This window comes from Erythranthe guttata, chromosome 6 (genome assembly GCF_056151865.1).
Source record: "Erythranthe guttata isolate IM_541 chromosome 6, IM_541, whole genome shotgun sequence".
Classification (NCBI taxonomy): Eukaryota; Viridiplantae; Streptophyta; class Magnoliopsida; order Lamiales; family Phrymaceae; genus Erythranthe; species Erythranthe guttata.
The window spans coordinates 4,073,801-4,091,808 of record NC_142538.1 but is presented as its reverse complement, the minus strand read 5'-3'; the positions used below and the strand labels follow the sequence as shown (position 1 = coordinate 4,091,808).

The window sequence follows — 18,008 nt, the reverse complement described above, 5'->3', positions numbered from 1 at the left end:
CTAGCTTAAAACAAAAACTATGAGCTAAAGAATCTTGTATGTGAATCATGTGGTAAGATAGTTTTCAATAATTTTAAAAAAAATGATAACTTTTTTTTTGCACATAATAATTCTTTACAACTTATTATTAATAATAATACATTGATTTAATTTTCCAGTTTAATATATTTGAATGAAATAATAATAATTCTATGAATAAATAGAAATCTAAGACCGAAAAGTAAAATTATTATTTATATTGCTATTTGCGGTTTATAACAAAAAACACTTTATTTTTCTAAAACCCCAAAACTTCCCAAAAAAATCCAAAAACCCCCCCAAAACGCGTAAAAGCCCAACTTGGGCGGGCGCCCATTCATGCAGTGCACGCCCAAGTTGGGCGTGCAAGCTGCATTTGGGCGTCTGAGTTGGGCGCCCAGTGCAAATTTTTTTTTTTTTTTTTTTTTTTACGCCTTGGGCGTTCGAACATTTTTTTGCGAAAAAAAAGCCCTACAAATTGATTTGTAGGACTTTTTAACATGAAATTGGTTCCGTAATCGACCTATCCAATGCATATTACACATAAAAGAGTCGAAATTACATCAAAAAAATTGAAGCCCAACCCTTCTTCAAGCTTGATTTCGAATTTTCGATTTTTTATTATTTTTTTTTGCTATTTGCAGTTTAGGGGGTTTTTTGAATTGTTTGGAAAGTTTTGGGGGTTTTGTGAAAAACCACAAACAGCAATTTTGTAACCGTAAATAACATTTCATTTTCAGATTGACCATTACCTAACATTGGTTTGAGATTTAGGGGCAAAAATGAAATTTCACACTTACGGCTTAATACATTAACGCAATTAGTAAACCAAATGAAAAATCAAAATCTTAAAAGTTAAAACCCCTACGAGGTCTCATAGCCGCGCTCCTACCACCACAGTTCACCACAACCGCCGCCGGAGCCGGCGACGCTAGACCTTCCGATCAAACATACAGGTGCGAATGGAGCTAGGGGCGAGTATCAAGGGTTTAAATCTCAATGCTACGACCCCGTATCTCACCCCGTTAAACCACATACAATCCCGAAATCTGTGCAGTAACCGCGCCTCCTCGTACACCTCCTTCCGCGCTAATCGGCGTCCCGTATGGGCAGCATCTATTAAGGAGAATATTCGCGCAACGGAATCCGTATCTGAGGTATTTATATGGTGACCCCTCTTTGCCCCTACGGAAGGTTAATTTTGTTACCTGATTGAAATTAATCCTGTTTCTCAGGTGAAAATGGTGCCTGCTGCTTTTAATTCATTGGATGTTGAGCTTTCAAGCCTGACAGCTTTGTGTCCGTTGGATGGGCGTTATTGGGCTAAAGTGAAGGATTTAGCACCTTTTATGAGTGAATTTGGCCTTATTAAGTACCGAGTTCTAGTTGAGGTACTTCCAAATTAAATGCATTTTTCGTTGTTTATAAGTGCCTTTAATCCCCTTCTTGTTACTGTTATCTATTATACTAGATTTTTGACGAAAAAATCGGAATGAAGGAAAAAGGGGTTATTTCTCTCTTAAACATGTGATGTATACTTGAAGCTATATTGCTAATTGGTGTAATGTGCTATGTATGTACTTACCTGTTTCAGTTTGTTGTGTTCGTTCGAATTGATTTTTGTTCACCTTTCGCATGACTTTTATGTATTTCCTTTTGTCAGATTAGGTGGTTGTTGAAGCTCTCTCAAATGTCCCAAGTGCCTGAGGTCCCGAGCTTCTCTGGAGAAGCTGAGTCGTATCTTGAAAATATAATCGATCAGTTTAACATAAATGATGCCTTGGAAGTGAAGAAGATTGAGAGAGTGACTAATCATGATGTGAAGGCTGTTGAATACTTTCTGAAACAAAGATGCCAATCGCATCCGGAAATATCTAAGGTGCATCATATGTGTATACATGTGCGCTTATCTTTGTTTGTTTGTCAGACTGTCTCGTTTTCACCTACTATTCATTTCGATGCAGGTGCTTGAGTTTTTCCATTTTGCATGCACATCTGAAGACATTAATAATTTGGCTCACGCATTGATGTTGAAAGAAGCTCTCGACAATGTTATTCTACCTGTCATGGACAAATTGATCGCAGCAATTTGCGACATGGCCACTGCTAATGCTTCTATTCCCATGCTTTCTCGAACTCATGGACAGGTAAATATCTTTGATCTCTTACTTAAAATTCCCTCTCTCTATCTCTCTCTCTCACACACACACAGAGGCAAACAATCTTGTATGTCATTTTCATGTACTTGTAATACGCTGATTTAGCTAGTACGAGTGGATTTTTTTTTGTTTGTTGTTGCCAAACTGATAAAACAGCTTAGCTTATCTTTCATAATTGCACCATAAGGTGTTGAATTATCAAAATTTATCGTGCACATTCCACTAAGCTTGTTGTGAAGAGTAGTTGACAGTTTTTTCACATTGTGGATTAAATATTGAAAGAAAAAAGTTCTAAATTTACTTGTATTTTAGCCAGCTTCACCCACAACACTAGGGAAGGAGATGGCTATCTTTGCTTACAGGTTAAGCAGAGAACGGAAGGAATTAGCTCAAGTTGAAATTTTGGGGAAGTTTGCTGGAGCTGTTGGAAACTACAACGCTCATCTAGTTGCATATCCTGAGGTTAATTGGCCTCAAATTGCTGAGGATTTTGTGACTTCTCTTGGTATAAGTTTCAATCCTTATGTGACTCAGGTATGTCACTTCAATTTTATTTTTATTGTATTTTATTTGAAGTGTTCTTTTGTATTAGACACAGCAAAAATAATACTCCTCGATCAAACTGCAACTTTCAGTTTTTACTAATTGGTCTTTCTGATACAGATTGAACCCCACGACTACATGGCAAGACTTTTCAATACTATCATTCAGTTCAACAACATTTTAGTCGACTTTGATAGAGATGTTTGGGGATACATTTCTCTGGGTCACTTCAAGCAGGTGAGAGCAGCCATATGTTAGTGGATGCGCTAATTAATATGCGTTGTTTTTTTCCTTTTTAATGTGAAAATGGTCTCGATTCATTCTCTAATATACGCAGACACTCAAGGCTGGTGAGATTGGGTCTTCGACAATGCCTCACAAAGTCAATCCTATTGACTTCGAAAATAGTGAAGGCAATTGTGGGATTGCAAATGGGGACTTGTCACATTTAAGCACAAAATTGCCTATTTCCCGCTGGCAGGTATACACGTTCTTTTTTAGGGGTAATTGGGTGTTCTATTTTATATATGTACGTATATATATTTTTGCAGGTGGTTTTCTCTCTCCTAGGGTTAATCTTTTATCCTGTGATTATTAATCCTAATAATCTTTGTTATGATTTGGTATCTCAGCGAGACTTGACTGATTCAACTGTTCTGAGGAACATGGGTGTAGGATTAGGACACTCTCTTCTCGCTTACAAAAGCGCGATACAGGGAATTTCTAAACTCCAGGTAAGAAATATATATTTGTATAATTATTATTGCAATTCATTTTATTTATTTGAATTCTGGTATAATTCGACCTATGCCTTTTTATTTTTCATATATAGGTCAACGAAGCTTCCTTGACTGCTGACTTGGACCAGTCATGGGAGGTGCTTGCCGAGCCAATACAAACTGTACGTAGTAGCTTCTATGTCCTATATGATATCATTTTATCTCAATGCTCGTTTTATTTTTGTGTTGATTATGAACGATCTCTACTTGCTGTGTAAATATTTAAAATTTGTAATAAATTCTATTGTTGACGACTATTTACTAATTTTATTATCGGTTTATAGGTAATGCGAAGATATGGTGTTCCAGAGCCGTATGAGAAACTGAAGGAGCTAACTAGAGGAAGAACAGTGACTAAGGAAAACATAAAGAAATTCATCGAAGGACTGGATATACCCATCGAAGCAAAGACGATTCTCTTGGATTTGACCCCGCATACTTATGTTGGGGCGGCAGTTGAATTGGCCAAGAACTTGGACACAGTTACGAACTTGGTGAATGGAGCTAAGGTCGTTTTGTGAGTTTGTGTGACCAACCTCATTTGGTAGATGAGATTTGACTTGTAGAATTCCAAAATTTTGACATTATTCGAGTTGTACCTCGTTTGAGCAATCTTGTTCGTCTTGCTTGCAACTGATACAATGTTGTCGTGTGTACCATTTGTATTATGATTAGCTTATTGACTTTTATCCATTTTTATTTTCAGAAAATTGCACGACAATTCTACTAGTTTATTCAATGTCAATCTGATCCAGAGACATTCTCCAATGCCAACACTGGGGAAAAAAATGTAGCGTAGAAATTACAAATTCCAGGTTGCTCTAAAAATACTAATTTTAATTCTTTCCAATTATTTAACGATAAAATTACAGCAAAAAAATAGTCATGAATAAATTAGAGAGTAATATCATATTATCAGGCGGTCTTCGCCACGGCAGGAAGTGTTTTCAGAAGTTGCAACGAAGGTCGTCTCAAAGTGTGGTTGAGAAGAATCATTAGGGTTAAAAGAGTCAGAGCTCCAGCCTGATGAGCAGAGCCTAATGATACCGGAACGTACGAAAGAAGAGTCGATATTCCCAATGTAACCTGCAATAGAAGAAGAATAGCTCAATAAATAGACCCAAAAAAAAAATTTAAAAATTAAATAAAGGAGAAGAAGAAGCAAAAGAATCAATGGTTGTAGTACCTGAAGAGCAGCCATGCCCACAGTGCTTCCTATTAAAGATCGTATTGCAGGATGTATATCAATTTTTCTCGTTAACCACCATAATCCACCGACAGAAAATAAGGTTGCAGTAGCAAGTATTCGATGGTCAAGCTGGTATCAAAAAAGAAGAAAAGGTCAGCAAACATAATATCGTAATAATATCTGAAGCATGTTCAGTTTGCATTTAGAGTAGAGTTGCGAATTAGAACTAATAACTTAATTAAGAATCTTCCGTTTTTCTACAAGAATTAAGTGCAAAAGGAATTAAAAATTTCATAATCAATGCATTGCCTGATTAACTACGCCATGTATTTAAATTATTTTTTATGAGCTGTTTATTTCGTTGCAGCCTTGTGCAATTTGATTTTGACATCAAGTTTGAAAAAATGCTTTCTCCACTAAGTTCTGTTACACGAATTTCATTAACCACCATGTCAAATGCTGTCTTATCTGATTTTCTTATTATTCTTCATAATTTATATGCATTGCCCTACCTCAAACTTTAACATCGTATTATTATCCAACAAATTATTACCTGCACAGTTGCTGTATTTTCGAAGAAATTGCGCATTAGAGGCTTTAGGGCAAACACATCCTCCGGAATCCACACATCACCCATCTTCGGAAAAGTATTAAAGGCACGCCCCTGTAATTATCAAACGCAACCAATACATAATTATATGTAACAGACTCTCCCCTAAAAGCACACAAAATATAATAATAAATAATTAATTAAAAAAAAAAAAAAAAAAGAGAGAGGAGGAAAAGTCCATTTCACTTACAGCATCATTTCCAGCAACAAATGCTCCAGATACAGCAGTAATCCCGACGAGAATACTAACAGGGAGCGCAATACGCTTCACTTTTGCTGCACCTTTCACCCATGCTACTGATTCAGTAGGTGGCTCAGGCATTACAACAGAAAGCGCAGTCCAAAAAAGACCAGAGTAGATAACAAATGCCGAAGTCAAATGAGCTGCAAGTCGGTAAGGACTTACCCTCGGTTCAGTGTGCTCGGATACAGGTTCCTAAGAAGGGAATAAAAGTATAAACACTTCTAAAAAACTGTATCTAAGTTAAAGTAAAAAAAAAAAACGATATTTTTGCGTGCTAAGTTGTTACCTCTAAACCACTCTTGACCATCCACCAGCCAATTAGTCCTTGCCCAGCACCGAGTGCAAATAATCCGGACAGTTTAAGTCCCAATTGGACTGTAATATATTTTTTACGAAGGAAGTACGAGAAGGGTAGTGCAAACATTATACCCAATGCCCTTCCCCACATACGATGCGCATATTCCATCCAATATATGAACTTAAAATCATCAAGATTCATCCCTTTATTTACTCTGCGATGACCAATTAACCACAATTCAAGAAAATTACAAACAGGAATGTCCAGTAGCATTTCTTGAAACAGTATACTGATCGAGAAAAACAAAGTGAAGGTAGAGAATCGAGAAACTCGAATTTACCTTTGGTATTCGGGGGATTGCTTGTATTTTTCGAATTCGATAAGCCATTCATTGTCCGATAGAGGTGGAAGACCGCCGGTGAATTTCCAGTCAGTCATGGAAAGGCCTGATCTAGTTAGACGTGTGACACCACCAAGTACCACCATACTAAATACCCAAGCGGCAGAAACAAAAAGCCAAATACCGACTGCTTTCTGAGCTTTGGGTCCAGCTGTGACAAGAAGCTTCAGTGCTTCTGTGCTTTTCGGAGATACAGATGCCACGGTGGAGCAATTCCTCAATGATGGCTTGTAAAAGTTCTGAAAATAGGAAGGGAATTACATTTCATCATTTTACAGTTTTATCAGAAAAGGCGCAAACGAGCAAGTCTAAAAAATAAGTAGAAATACCATTTGAATTGACTATATGACTATGTATACAATTAGATGGAAAACAGAACTCGAGCCAAAAACCAAATTTATAGCATCACGGTAAGATGCATTCAGCCCTCTGCCAAATAAACAGGAAAATATGCTAATGATTCTTTAAATCCAAATAAGCAGTGAACTTGAATAAAATTATTCGTGTCGGTATTTTGCTATCTGGTTATTGAAACGTTTAACTAGAAATGGCTTTGATTGCTAGAATCAACACGAAAAATGGCAATATGGCAAATATAAGACCATTGCTGAGTTAGTAGTGTAGCATCTCACATTGAAGCCAAAGTTAACCCACGTAAACACAATTTCATCAGAAAACACTTACATTACACATCCAACATTTCAAATCGACTGATCGGAGACACAATACGATTACGCAGCAAAAACCAACAACACCATTTCCCTAAACCATATAGAATTATGCAGATAAACCCACAATCAACAAATTGCAAACCAACAAGTCGATTTCTTAAACTCACGGATCGTGGCGGTAAACAGCCCTTTTCAGTAAACTTCGACTCATTTCTAACGTTCGTATCTAAAAACAAATTAAACAACATGAGCAATGAATTACAGAAAGAAGGGGAACTAATATAAATACCTTACAATTATTTTGAAGCACCGATCTTAAACCGTAGCCAATGAAGCTTCTGGCGACAGGGTTTTCGGAAGCAGGAATCAATCTCTGAAATGAGGAATAAAATCTTGATTGGGATTCGGTTGAGAATCCACAAGGAGTGGTAAATGTTTTCCATTCCCGCGAATTCGATGAGGGAAATTTCTGGGTTAGGGTTTTGGATTTCCTCAGAAGTAGAATCAATCGATTTTCAATCATGGTAGTTAATTTCTTTTTCTCTTTTTTCCTTTTCTTCTGTGTATTTTAGTCTCAGGCGATGGGGTTTTGAGGGGGTTTTGATGAGATTTGAAGAAAACATGAAACTTTGAACCGGGTTGTAACAAACCCGGTTTAACCCATATGTACTATCTTTTTCTTCATTTCGAGAAATTAAATTGGCAAAAGAACATATCAATTGTTAGGCTAAACTTATAAGCTCTTAAAAATAGCTTATAAGTTCTTTCAAAGTGTTTGGTAATTTATTGAAAAAATATTAAAAATTCAAATAATACGATCTTAGGAGGTTTTTAAGATTTTTTTTAAAAACAATACCTCTATCCCTCTTTTTTTATATATTTAAGATGTTTTAATGCCTCAAAATAGCTTATATTCGCATGATTCAAACACTTTCAAGATTAATTCTATAAAAATAAGACGTAATAATTTAGCTCTGAAAAATTATCAAACGTTATATTTTATTAGATGTTTAAGATAAGCTTAGCTCTTTAATATGTGTTGGAGTAGTGATTAGTGTACAGTGAAGTCCCAAAATTAGAGATCCACAACATGAAATAATTAAGTGGGAAATTAATTGATTAAAGACTATTATACCTTGAAGTTTGAACATATGTGGTCACAGCTCACACCATGCATATATAGTGAAGATGTAGTTTGGACACGTGGCTGGATATGAGCGCCATTTAAGAAATTAATTTCTTGAAATGTCTTAAATTGTGGAGAATATTTTGTAATTTCTCATAGGATAAAAAAGTTGGTAATTAAGTTGATCGCCAATTACGAAATAAAAACAACAATTAGTAACTTTTAAACATATAATTTTGCGTTACCGCATATAAATTAATAATTGTAATAATAAAAAAAAAAAAGCCCAAAAAGAGAACCTCAAAGAAGGCCCATCCATTATATTTGTTCATGGCCCACCAATCCGAAAGTCACGGCCGAATAGAAATACTCTAGAAAATTTCTTTAGAATAAAATAAATAATTAATTAAACCAATAATTCAACTATTTTCTTTTAACGTAAATTTTACTTTCCCTCTCTTGTACTTTGGTTTAGTATTACTTTACCCATTTTTATTCTTAATTGTATCGATTTGCCACCCTCTATGCACTTAAAAAATTGTTTTAATGTGATCTTTGCTATTAGTTGTCAGACATTTGACCTTAACACCGTTTGATCTAAGCTCTTAAATTACAAAAACGAGCTGACACAAAAAAAGCAAGAAAACCGCTTTGCAGTATGAATGATCAGTACTAGTAAATAGGATAGAATGGAAGAAGGAACTCCATTCACTATACTAAAAATAAGCAAATAGATCCCTCTATTGTGTATAAAGTTTATGGTTTCCATTGGTGCAAATCCAATCACCTGAATTGAAGATGAGAAGCCCAGTTTAAATAATTATTAAAAAAGCTAAAGAAATAATACAAAAAAAATTCAAGACAATGAGAAAACATAGTTTATAACGCCAGCCACAATTTTTTTTTTATAATAATTATTTAAACTGGGAGATGTGGTTTTTTTTAATTTTCAGACTAAGATCAAACAGTGTTAAGGTCAAATGTCTGTAAACGAACAGCGATGATCACATTGAGACAATTTTCACGTACATGGGGCAAATCGATGCAAACTGAGAGTAGAAGGGGTAAAGTGGAATCTATTATTTATTTATGGACACAATATTTATTTATTATTTTTGTTATGATAAAATATTTGAGATTGGACCCACATAACGCAACTTAAGCCAAAATCAAAGCACCCACATTTCCTGCTTAATTCCAATTTTCAACACACTAATTAACACGCTATAAAAAAACAGTTATTGCAGTAAACATTTGTTCACACCAAGCTGGTTTTTTATTACTGCAATGGCGGAATCATCAATTTCAAACTTGTTCTTCTTGTTGTTGTTGGTTTTGTTCTGCTGCTTCTCCCACAGTGAACCCTCGCGATACGACCAAGAAGAGCTACAATGGCTAGACAACAAAGACGACGAAGTAAACATGCTCCAAACCAGACACTCGTCTCTCCGTAATTGCGATTTCACCAAGGGCAAATGGGTCTCCGACCAAACCTACCCTCTCTACTCCGCCGCCACCTGTCCCTACCTCAGCTCCGCCGTCTCCTGCCGCCGTAACGGCCGCCCCGATTCCCACTACGAGAGCTTCAAATGGGTCCCCGATTCCTGCTCAATCCCTAGGTCTCATTAATTAATTAATTTGGGCATATAATTTATATTATATATATTAAAATATCTGATTGATTAATTAAATTTAATATAAGCTGCAGATTTGATGCATTGGATTTTCTGGGAAAGATGAGAAGAAAGAGAATCATGCTAGTTGGGGATTCGATAATGAGGAATCAATGGGAATCTCTTGTCTGTTTAGTTCAATCAGTTGTCCCCACTTCAAGAAAGACTGTTATCTACAATGGTCCAACAATGGCGTTTCTTGCTTTAGTCAGTTGTCTTTTTCTTTTTCCTTTTTAATACAAAATTTATTTATTTATTTTCACTTTTAATATAATTTTAATTTTTGGCAGGATTTTGAGATGTCAATAGAGTTCTGTTGGGCTCCATTGTTGGTTGAGCTGAGGAGAGGGCAAGATGGGAAGAGAATATTGCACCTCGATTCCATCGAAGAGAACGCGAAGTACTGGCGTGGCGTCGATTCTCTCGTGTTCGATTCCGCTCATTGGTGGACTCATTCCGATAAATGGAGCTCGTAATTTATTTATTTAATTACAAGACTAATTTTTTTTATTAATCTTATGCATATGAATTAATTTGTTTGCATGGATGCATGCAGATGGGATTATGTGATGGAGGGAAGTAATATATACAGAAACATAAATCCAAGAATTGCTTATGAGAAAGGCCTCACAACATGGGCTAAATGGATTGACCTAAATCTTGATCCTAGAAGCACTAGGGTTTTTTTCAGAACCATGTCACCTAGGCATAACCGGTAATAATTAAATTTATTTTTTTTTCAATTTTTTTTTTCTATAATAAATCAATATTTCTAACTAATTTATTAATTATGGTATATTTGTGCAGAGAAAATGGGTGGAAATGCTATAATCAGAGGGAGCCGTTGGAGTATTTTAGCCGGGTGCAGGTTCCGGAACAATCGGTGATTCTCCGGAAGGTTCTGAGAGGAATGGAGTTTCCGGTGTCCGTTGAGGACATAACGGTAATTTCAGCTTTGAGGAAAGACGGTCATCCTTCGGTGTACGGCAATATTGGAGCTAATAATAATTCTTCAGGCGAAAAGAAGCAGTTAAAAGACCGTAACTCCGACTGTAGCCATTGGTGTTTGCCCGGTGTGCCCGATACCTGGAATGAGATCTTGAATGCAATGCTTTGATATACATATATATATATATATATATATATATATATATATATATATATACATAGCAAGAAAGATGATAATGATATTTAAGTTTTCAAGGTTTTATTTAATTTTAGTATGATTAATTAATTAATCTACAAGAACTTAATTTATAAGGTTGTTGTATTAATATTGGTATCGTTTTTTTTTGGTTCATGTTTGTTGTGAGATTAATAAGTGATATAGGAAGTTGCAGATTGCCCATTTTACCCTTGTGTTTATTTTTAAATTGTCAAAATTGGGGACTCCATATATAATTGGTCTTTATACTTTATACAGCTGCTCCACCAGCTTATTGGGTAAAATAATCATGTTGTCTGGACACTGGACACACCATAATTATTATTAATTATGATCTGTAATAATTAGAGCAAAACTTTTTTTTTTTTTTTTTTTGTGAACTGCACTCTTTCATGATGAACACCACATTCTTGTAAACCAAATATATTTAATTAAGTTCTATAAGCAATGAGTTAGTGATTGGAGTAACGGAGTTTGTGACAAATGATCCAAGTTCGAATCCCTTAATCAACGGTTGCTCGATCGAGTTTGACATACATAGTTAGCATAGTGTAATTTACGTCTCTCGTATGTGGTTGTAAAATATTATACGCGAGTATAAATTTACCCAGTGCATCTATTTAGTTGGTTGCAGATTCTTTCATTCCGGATATATATATAAATTATATTTCACTTTCAAATTTAGTATTAAAAGAATGTAATTTGCAAATTTTACAAGGTAGCATATTGAATTATTAATTATTATATCATATGATTCCATGTCTCTTACTTTAGTTAAAGGGTGGATTAGTTGTGTTAGTTGAAAAAATGAAATGATTTGTTATTGTCTTATTGACCAAGTGAGATTGACAAAACTGATTGAATCGATTAATATTAATTGCATTGTCCGATAAATTAATAACCTTATTAAATAATAGTTTCTCTTGGTTCCGACTTGGTGAAAACATCTTAAATTCGCTAAATTAATAAAATTTCTCTGGTACGGACTGCATTAATATATAGAGATTTAATTGTAATGTAACATTGTATTTTATCTTATATTTGGCCGAGTTTGTGATTCTACAATCTTCCAATTTCGTTCCAAAAAAATAATAACAATAAAAGATCGAAAATTGAAATCTCATGTATATCCGAGTTCTAATAAAGAAAAAATCGGAAACAATCTAAGTAGGATTTTCAGAATCCGAATGAAAATTTATGTTCCAAAATGAATTTATTTTGGATGGGAATGGTGGAAATCAGAAATTACGTTCCAAGTCCGCCCCTAAATTTTACACATAATATTTTTGGTAACTTCTTCATCATTGATCTCATATATTATTGATCGATCGGTCTACCTCAAATGATGTTCTATTAGATGCCGGTACACCTCGTGAAAATATACTAGATAATTTTTCACCTTTCGATTTACACAGAGTCACACACGTATACATGTAAAATATGTATGAATCTATACATATACTTGTGTAACAAACCCTCGTGCATATGTGCAAGCTAGGAAGAAAATTTCTTCCTCAACTTAGACAACTCCTTAGCATTCAATCCAAAACCCTTCTCCAAAACCCCCTCCATAATACCCGACCCGAAAACCGCAGACGGAATTTTCACCAAACCGGGATTCTGGCTATTAAAACTCCCGATAATCGAAGCCTTCGAATTTCCAACGTTCATCTGAAAATGCAGCAAACCCCTCGGGAAAACCATGACATCACCCTTCTCCAGCACTTTGGCGAAAACCCTATTTTTCGAGTCGACAAATCCCGAATAAATCTTTCCCTCGACCACGAAAGCAACTTCGGTGGCTCGTGGATGATAATGGGGGACATTCACTCCTCCGACTTCAAAGTCCGCGCGTACGAAGGACACGCCTAGTGTGTTCAGACCGGGGAAAACGGCTGCAGTCACCGGAATTGAGGAGAATCCCGTTTTTTTGGAATCTCCAGCGGATTTTATGCCGGAGAAGACGAAATCTTCGACTGTGACTAGAGATGAGTTCTTGCAGGCGAGGAAAATGGGTGAAAGGTCGGGTCTCGGTACGCAGTAGTCTTGTAATGGATCTGAGTCAGAAGCTGAGGCTGAGCGTATTATTATTGAGAGCATAATTATACGAAACCATGCCGATATTTTCTTCATCGATATGTTTCGTGTGTGTGTGCGTGTGTGTATTGTGTGTGTGTGTGAAGTTTATAATGTTATTGAACACCTAAGAAGATTTTGTCTCATTGAAATGATTCTCAACACACACACACACAGTGAGAATGTGCATGCAGGAAGTTTGTTTATATGTATTTAATTTGACCTAATCAAGAAAAAGGGTATAACAAATCTTTAGATATACTCCATACAAAGAAAAAAGGAAGATGATTATATTCAGCTTGCGCATGTTAAAGTAGTTTGATGCTTGGAAATAAAGACAAGAGAAGATAATCGAAGACAAGAAAGATGACCAACAACCCCCACCGGTTCTGTTTTGTTTTGCAACCGCTTCCCTGAGTTAAAGTCTATTTATAAAAAAAAAACCTTCATGTTTGAGAAATTACATCTGGCCCTCTATAGTTTGTGAATTTCTTACATTCACCCCCTACAAAAGAGTGTTAATGTAAGAAATATACAAATTGGAGGGAATGAATGTAATTATGGAAAATAAGGGGGTTTTCATAAATAGATCTTATTTTAGGGAGGCGGTCGTAATTTTATCTGTAATTTTGCTGCATTGATTGAGTGGCAGATTCTTAATTGTGCAATAATTTTAATTATCTATTTTTTTATGTTCTTTTAAGCAAAATGACAAATAGTTGAAATAAGCTAGCTAGATTAAGCAGGTGAAAATAAGCTAAAAGAAAATGAATATAGGAGAATTAGATGCTAGACTTGGTTACTTACACTTGACGAATTTCAACCGTAGATTTGATTAATCAATCGACCACTAAACACACACACACACACACATGTGTGTATATCTAAAGTCGAAATCCACTAAGTGCAAATAATAAGGTGTAGCATCTAATTATCCATGAAACCACTTATAAAAATTAACAAGCAATTGTTCATCACTGACTTCAATGAAAACTTTCCAGTGTGTTTATGTTGATAGTTCATTTATTCTGAGTTTCTTAATTAAAAGTTTTACAAGTTTTTCAATTGAATTCAAGCCCACAAAATAATATTTAATTATTTATACAGATGAAAATTAGTTATACAACATGCAATTCAAATAGTTCTTCTAGTAGCTGTCTTCATCATTTTCTGGCCTCCTCAGATAGTCACGCAGACAATTCACCAGAACCTGCATCATCCAATTCTTCAGTCTCTCTCTCTCTCTCTCTCTCTCACACACACACACACACACACACACACACACACACACACACACAGAGAGAGAGAGAGAGAGATCACATATTTACATAATTACATTTGATTACCTGAGAAAGGGAACTGTTTAAGGCTGACCCTCGGTAGCTGACATGAAACTTGTCCTTAGCCACCAACCCCTATATATATATATATATATATATATATATATATATATATATATATATATAGTTATACATATATATTATATAAGTTAAGATGATTAATGTTAATAAGATAATTTGAGATAATTAATGTTAATTACTTCTGTATCGATCTCCGCTGATTCAACGTCTATATTGACATCCGCAATGATTTTCAGGATCTCTAAGAGCAGTCCTGGTCGATCTGCCGTCTCTATACGGAGCAAGCTGAAACATACTTAAAAGTAAATAAATGATAATACATTATAACTATAGAGCATATTATTTGCCATCAAAATCCCCAGGGGTATCTGGAAAAAACAAATATGGAATTTGAATCGAAAGAATCATAAATTACGCGTTTGATCATTTAAGAATAATATTTTAAAAAATAAATAAATAATCAGCCGGCGAGGGTGCTACCTTCTCCTTGGTCCATCTTCCTTAACATTTACGTGAGTTGCGATAACAGTATCAACCTGCATCGAGAGAAATATTTAAATACTATAGCCATACAACAATTGTTAGAAAATAAATCACCAGCAAATTAAAATAACCTTTTTTTCTGGTGGTACTAATCCAAAGACTTCACCCATAGCAAGCTGCTCGCTCGACTCCTAAATAATCACAAAGAGTTGTAATAAGATAAAGAGGCTCGTTATACTATGATCCTGAGAAGGAGAATATGTTTTTACACGACACGAACCTTAAAAAATACTACAAAGCTTATTATAACTTGGCTTCAGTTAAAAAAACATACCGGATGATATTTAAGTAGGTTGTTAATGATGGTCAAACGAATTCTTTCCAAGAGATCAGGGTCTTCAACTTTGCGCCCTGTCGTCCTGCGGAAAATATATGAAACCATTTACGAAAGATGCATCCGGAATTAATACATATATGAAAGGCGTAGGACCATATCTTACAGTCTTGTAATGAAAAATTTAGTTTGTGTGACGGAGTTGTCAGTAGTAACAGTTCCCTTCAAAACATCCAAGCCTAAGTCCTTAAGAGATTTCATCTGTAGCAGCAGAGAAAAATATTCCTCGATAAATATTCTGATTTGTCGATCAGAAAATATATAAAAAGGCGTAAAATCGAAGTATGACAAAATTATATCATATGGACATCTGGTATACCCAAACAAGCGCAACAGATTAAGAAAACAAATACGGATAAATATATGCATTCACCAGAAGCAGCAAATCAAACATTTTGTCCAAGATTCGATATTTACAAAATCTTCCTTCAAATGCATAATATAGTCACTATATATTATCATTAAAATATTATAAGGAAGACACGCGTAAATATAAGGAAGGAAATTCTAACCGTGTCGAAAAGAGCACCTAGGCGATCTCCGAACGAGACTTGCACAATAGTTGCCTCGGGATGAGAATCTTGATCGATCAGAACAATAGGCATTGGAACATCATCGTTCTCCAGCTCAAACTTCTGTAATATAAACACATGTTATCAACGTTGTAAGATAATCGAATCTTGAACAGGTATGTGACTCTACACAAATGCAAGGAAAGAAAGCTGGGCGAAAAATACGAACGAAGGTAGAAATACAGAAAAAAGAAAAAACACAACTTTTAGGCCAGATAAGAGTTGAAACTAGCGCCGAGTAAACAACTCATTAAGTGATTAAGAGTCCACTCATTTAATTCAGAAGCACATAACATACGACGCTTTTATAAATGTACAAAGTTAACGATTCGATCAGAATATAATAGTTATATTTACTCTTATGATAGAAGTGAAGTAACTAAACTTACACATACCTCTGATAGAACAATTGGTTTGGCCTCAAAATTACTTAATAAAACAAAACCAAATGTTCGTCACATTTAAAGCAGGATTTAATAAATCTGGTGTTCATCCCAAAATCGAAGCTCGGCAAAGTTAAAGCTCTTATTTGGCTGGCACAGAGCTTTATAATGTATCTCATTTTTTTAATTTTTTTCGACTAAATAATTTATCTCATTAATCTCGTAACAAATTCACTTGTCATATAATTTCAAAATTAAAAAATCTCATATAAAAAAAAAAAAAAAAAAAAAGAAAATGGATAGGTAGATTCAACTCACAAGCGAGACTGAGCCGACCGAGTCCACTCCATCAACAGAGGCACACACCATGAAATTCCTACAGAACAAATTCAACCGAGTCATCCATCAATTAACATCATAACCATCACAATCAACTTACCCCCAAAATCAAAAACATCAATCACAACAATAAACGAAAGCAAACATCACAATCCAGATAAATATGCATACGAACAAAATAAACTATTCTCAGCCGCCGCCAAAAAAAAAAAAAAAAACGATTTTCCTCACAGATATGAAACTAAGATCGAGAAACACAGAAACGAAAAGGATCGAGCGAGCTAGCACCAAAAAGGAGAAAAAAAACCTCGAACTTACTTATTCTGGTAAAAATCGAGTCGCGGAGAGACTGAAAAGTCGAGAACGGGCTTCGGAGCGGGCCGAGAAAAACCGAAAAGAGAAGCCGACGATTCAGAAGCCTTTGATCGGAGGGTGGTGAAAGATAGCCCGGAGAAAGCAATCGCTGTTGCCATTTTTTTTTCTTCCCTGAGCAAATTACAATGTGTGTGTAGACTGTGGAGGAAGAAGAGTGCAAGGAATTATTGGGGAGGTGATGGAGATTAAATTAATGATTAATGATTATCAAATTTTAATTTTTGTTTAGATCTTAACGTTGACATAATTAGGTGAACTATTGCGTCATCTTGTAGGCCCCACTCGGGATGTAGATGCCACGTCAGGTAGGGACAATTCTTTTTCAATTATTATTTTTTGGTTTATTATATTATTGGGTAAATTCCACTTTCCCCCTCTTGTACTCTGCCCAAGAACCACTTTACCCCCTCGTACTCTTAATTTCGTCGATTTACCCCCTTGTACTTGTACAATTTCCCAATACAACCCTCTTCGTCAACTTTTTTCGATTTTGACTTTGACGCCATTTGGTCAAGAGTCAAAATATTGACGTAAATATTGAATTTTTTCGATTTTGACGACTCTCGAGATTAGAAAAGAGAAAGTTTCACACATTCATATATTTTTTTCTTTGCACTGGGTGGAATCGATCAATTTTTTTATCTTGATTTTTACTAAGTTAGGGGTTCAATTTGGGGATATCTTGGAAAGGGAAGTGGTGGAGAAGAAGAAATGACGATATTGACAGAGGAGAAACGACGCGTTATAAGCAGTGGCAATTTTGTAATTTACAGAGTTGACCAAATGGCGTTAGAGTCAAAATTGACAAAAAATGAAGAAAATGGCTGTATTGAGAAATTGTACAAGTACAATGGGGTAAATCGATAAAATTGAGAGTACGAGGGGGTAAAGTGACTCTCAGGCAGAGTACGAGGGGTAAATTAGTACACTCGTTGATTTTTTTTTTTTTAATTACGGTAACCCCTGAGGTAATGTTAAATTACGAAAAAACATCGGCATGTTTGGGTAATTACAACCACCCATCTCAACTATGAATCTTCCTACACATCCACCCTTATGGTTTCAAATTTAACATAATTTTCTAGATTTCGTGGAATGTTCTCTAATTTATACTCGTTTTGTGCAGAAATGCAGTTTTTGATGCAACACG

General features: G+C 35.3%; 5 protein-coding genes across 5 annotated transcripts; 2 read left to right on the top strand and 3 right to left on the bottom strand.

Annotated features, from left to right (window-relative positions):
* Positions 1-852: 852 nt before the first annotated feature.
* LOC105977392 (uncharacterized) lies at positions 853-4,209 on the top strand. The gene is made up of 10 exons (XM_013002697.2): positions 853-1,175; positions 1,254-1,409; positions 1,682-1,897; positions 1,983-2,165; positions 2,490-2,711; positions 2,841-2,957; positions 3,058-3,201; positions 3,353-3,454; positions 3,553-3,621; positions 3,784-4,209. Exons 1-10 carry the CDS (start codon positions 981-983, stop codon positions 4,018-4,020), a joined length of 1,641 nt encoding a protein of 546 aa, XP_012858151.2. The 5' UTR covers positions 853-980; the 3' UTR covers positions 4,021-4,209.
* Positions 4,210-7,548, bottom strand: COX15 (cytochrome c oxidase 15). Its single transcript, XM_013002699.2, has 7 exons — positions 7,201-7,548; positions 6,181-6,479; positions 5,829-6,054; positions 5,489-5,734; positions 5,242-5,352; positions 4,686-4,817; positions 4,210-4,585 (listed from the first exon to the last, which is right to left on the bottom strand). The coding sequence occupies exons 1-7, from the start codon at positions 7,432-7,434 to the stop codon at positions 4,415-4,417; spliced, it is 1,419 nt and encodes a 472-aa protein (XP_012858153.2). The 5' UTR covers positions 7,435-7,548; the 3' UTR covers positions 4,210-4,414.
* A 1,717-nt stretch (positions 7,549-9,265) lies between these two features.
* On the top strand, positions 9,266-11,104 carry TBL36 (TRICHOME BIREFRINGENCE-LIKE 36). The gene is made up of 5 exons (XM_013002700.2): positions 9,266-9,656; positions 9,746-9,917; positions 10,001-10,182; positions 10,267-10,425; positions 10,518-11,104. The coding sequence occupies exons 1-5, from the start codon at positions 9,325-9,327 to the stop codon at positions 10,825-10,827; spliced, it is 1,155 nt and encodes a 384-aa protein (XP_012858154.2). The 5' UTR covers positions 9,266-9,324; the 3' UTR covers positions 10,828-11,104.
* Positions 11,105-12,245: 1,141 nt separating this feature from the next.
* LOC105977397 (RmlC-like cupins superfamily protein) lies at positions 12,246-13,194 on the bottom strand. The gene has a single exon (XM_013002703.2). It carries the CDS (start codon positions 13,006-13,008, stop codon positions 12,370-12,372), a length of 639 nt encoding a protein of 212 aa, XP_012858157.2. The 5' UTR covers positions 13,009-13,194; the 3' UTR covers positions 12,246-12,369.
* Positions 13,195-13,907: 713 nt separating this feature from the next.
* On the bottom strand, positions 13,908-17,067 carry ACR12 (ACT domain-containing protein). Its single transcript, XM_013002701.2, has 10 exons — positions 16,802-17,067; positions 16,463-16,520; positions 15,702-15,824; positions 15,296-15,390; positions 15,130-15,214; positions 14,927-14,986; positions 14,793-14,848; positions 14,492-14,597; positions 14,298-14,366; positions 13,908-14,161 (listed from the first exon to the last, which is right to left on the bottom strand). The coding sequence occupies exons 1-10, from the start codon at positions 16,954-16,956 to the stop codon at positions 14,099-14,101; spliced, it is 870 nt and encodes a 289-aa protein (XP_012858155.2). The 5' UTR covers positions 16,957-17,067; the 3' UTR covers positions 13,908-14,098.
* Positions 17,068-18,008: the final 941 nt, after the last annotated feature.

What these genes read in the sequence shown, in the direction of transcription:
- LOC105977392 (XM_013002697.2), top strand. Translation starts at nt 981, where the DNA reads ATGGAGCTAGGGGCGAGTATCAAGGGTTTAAATCTCAATGCTACGACC. An exon ending in CTCTGGGTCACTTCAAGCAG is followed by an intron (nt 2,958 to 3,057) that starts GTGAGAGCAGCC and finishes TAATATACGCAG; the next exon opens with ACACTCAAGGCTGGTGAGAT. An exon ending in AGGGAATTTCTAAACTCCAG is followed by an intron (nt 3,455 to 3,552) that starts GTAAGAAATATA and finishes TTTCATATATAG; the next exon opens with GTCAACGAAGCTTCCTTGAC.
- COX15 (XM_013002699.2), bottom strand. Translation starts at nt 7,434, where the DNA reads ATGATTGAAAATCGATTGATTCTACTTCTGAGGAAATCCAAAACCCTA. An exon ending in CAATCCCCCGAATACCAAAG is followed by an intron (nt 6,055 to 6,180) that starts GTAAATTCGAGT and finishes TGGTCATCGCAG; the next exon opens with AGTAAATAAAGGGATGAATC. An exon ending in TTGTTGCTGGAAATGATGCT is followed by an intron (nt 5,353 to 5,488) that starts GTAAGTGAAATG and finishes TGATAATTACAG; the next exon opens with GGGCGTGCCTTTAATACTTT.
- TBL36 (XM_013002700.2), top strand. Translation starts at nt 9,325, where the DNA reads ATGGCGGAATCATCAATTTCAAACTTGTTCTTCTTGTTGTTGTTGGTT. An exon ending in GATTCCTGCTCAATCCCTAG is followed by an intron (nt 9,657 to 9,745) that starts GTCTCATTAATT and finishes TATAAGCTGCAG; the next exon opens with ATTTGATGCATTGGATTTTC. An exon ending in CATTCCGATAAATGGAGCTC is followed by an intron (nt 10,183 to 10,266) that starts GTAATTTATTTA and finishes GGATGCATGCAG; the next exon opens with ATGGGATTATGTGATGGAGG.
- LOC105977397 (XM_013002703.2), bottom strand. Translation starts at nt 13,008, where the DNA reads ATGAAGAAAATATCGGCATGGTTTCGTATAATTATGCTCTCAATAATA.
- ACR12 (XM_013002701.2), bottom strand. Translation starts at nt 16,956, where the DNA reads ATGGCAACAGCGATTGCTTTCTCCGGGCTATCTTTCACCACCCTCCGA. An exon ending in AAATTTTTCATTACAAGACT is followed by an intron (nt 15,215 to 15,295) that starts GTAAGATATGGT and finishes TATTTTCCGCAG; the next exon opens with GACGACAGGGCGCAAAGTTG. An exon ending in TAGTACCACCAGAAAAAAAG is followed by an intron (nt 14,849 to 14,926) that starts GTTATTTTAATT and finishes CTCTCGATGCAG; the next exon opens with GTTGATACTGTTATCGCAAC.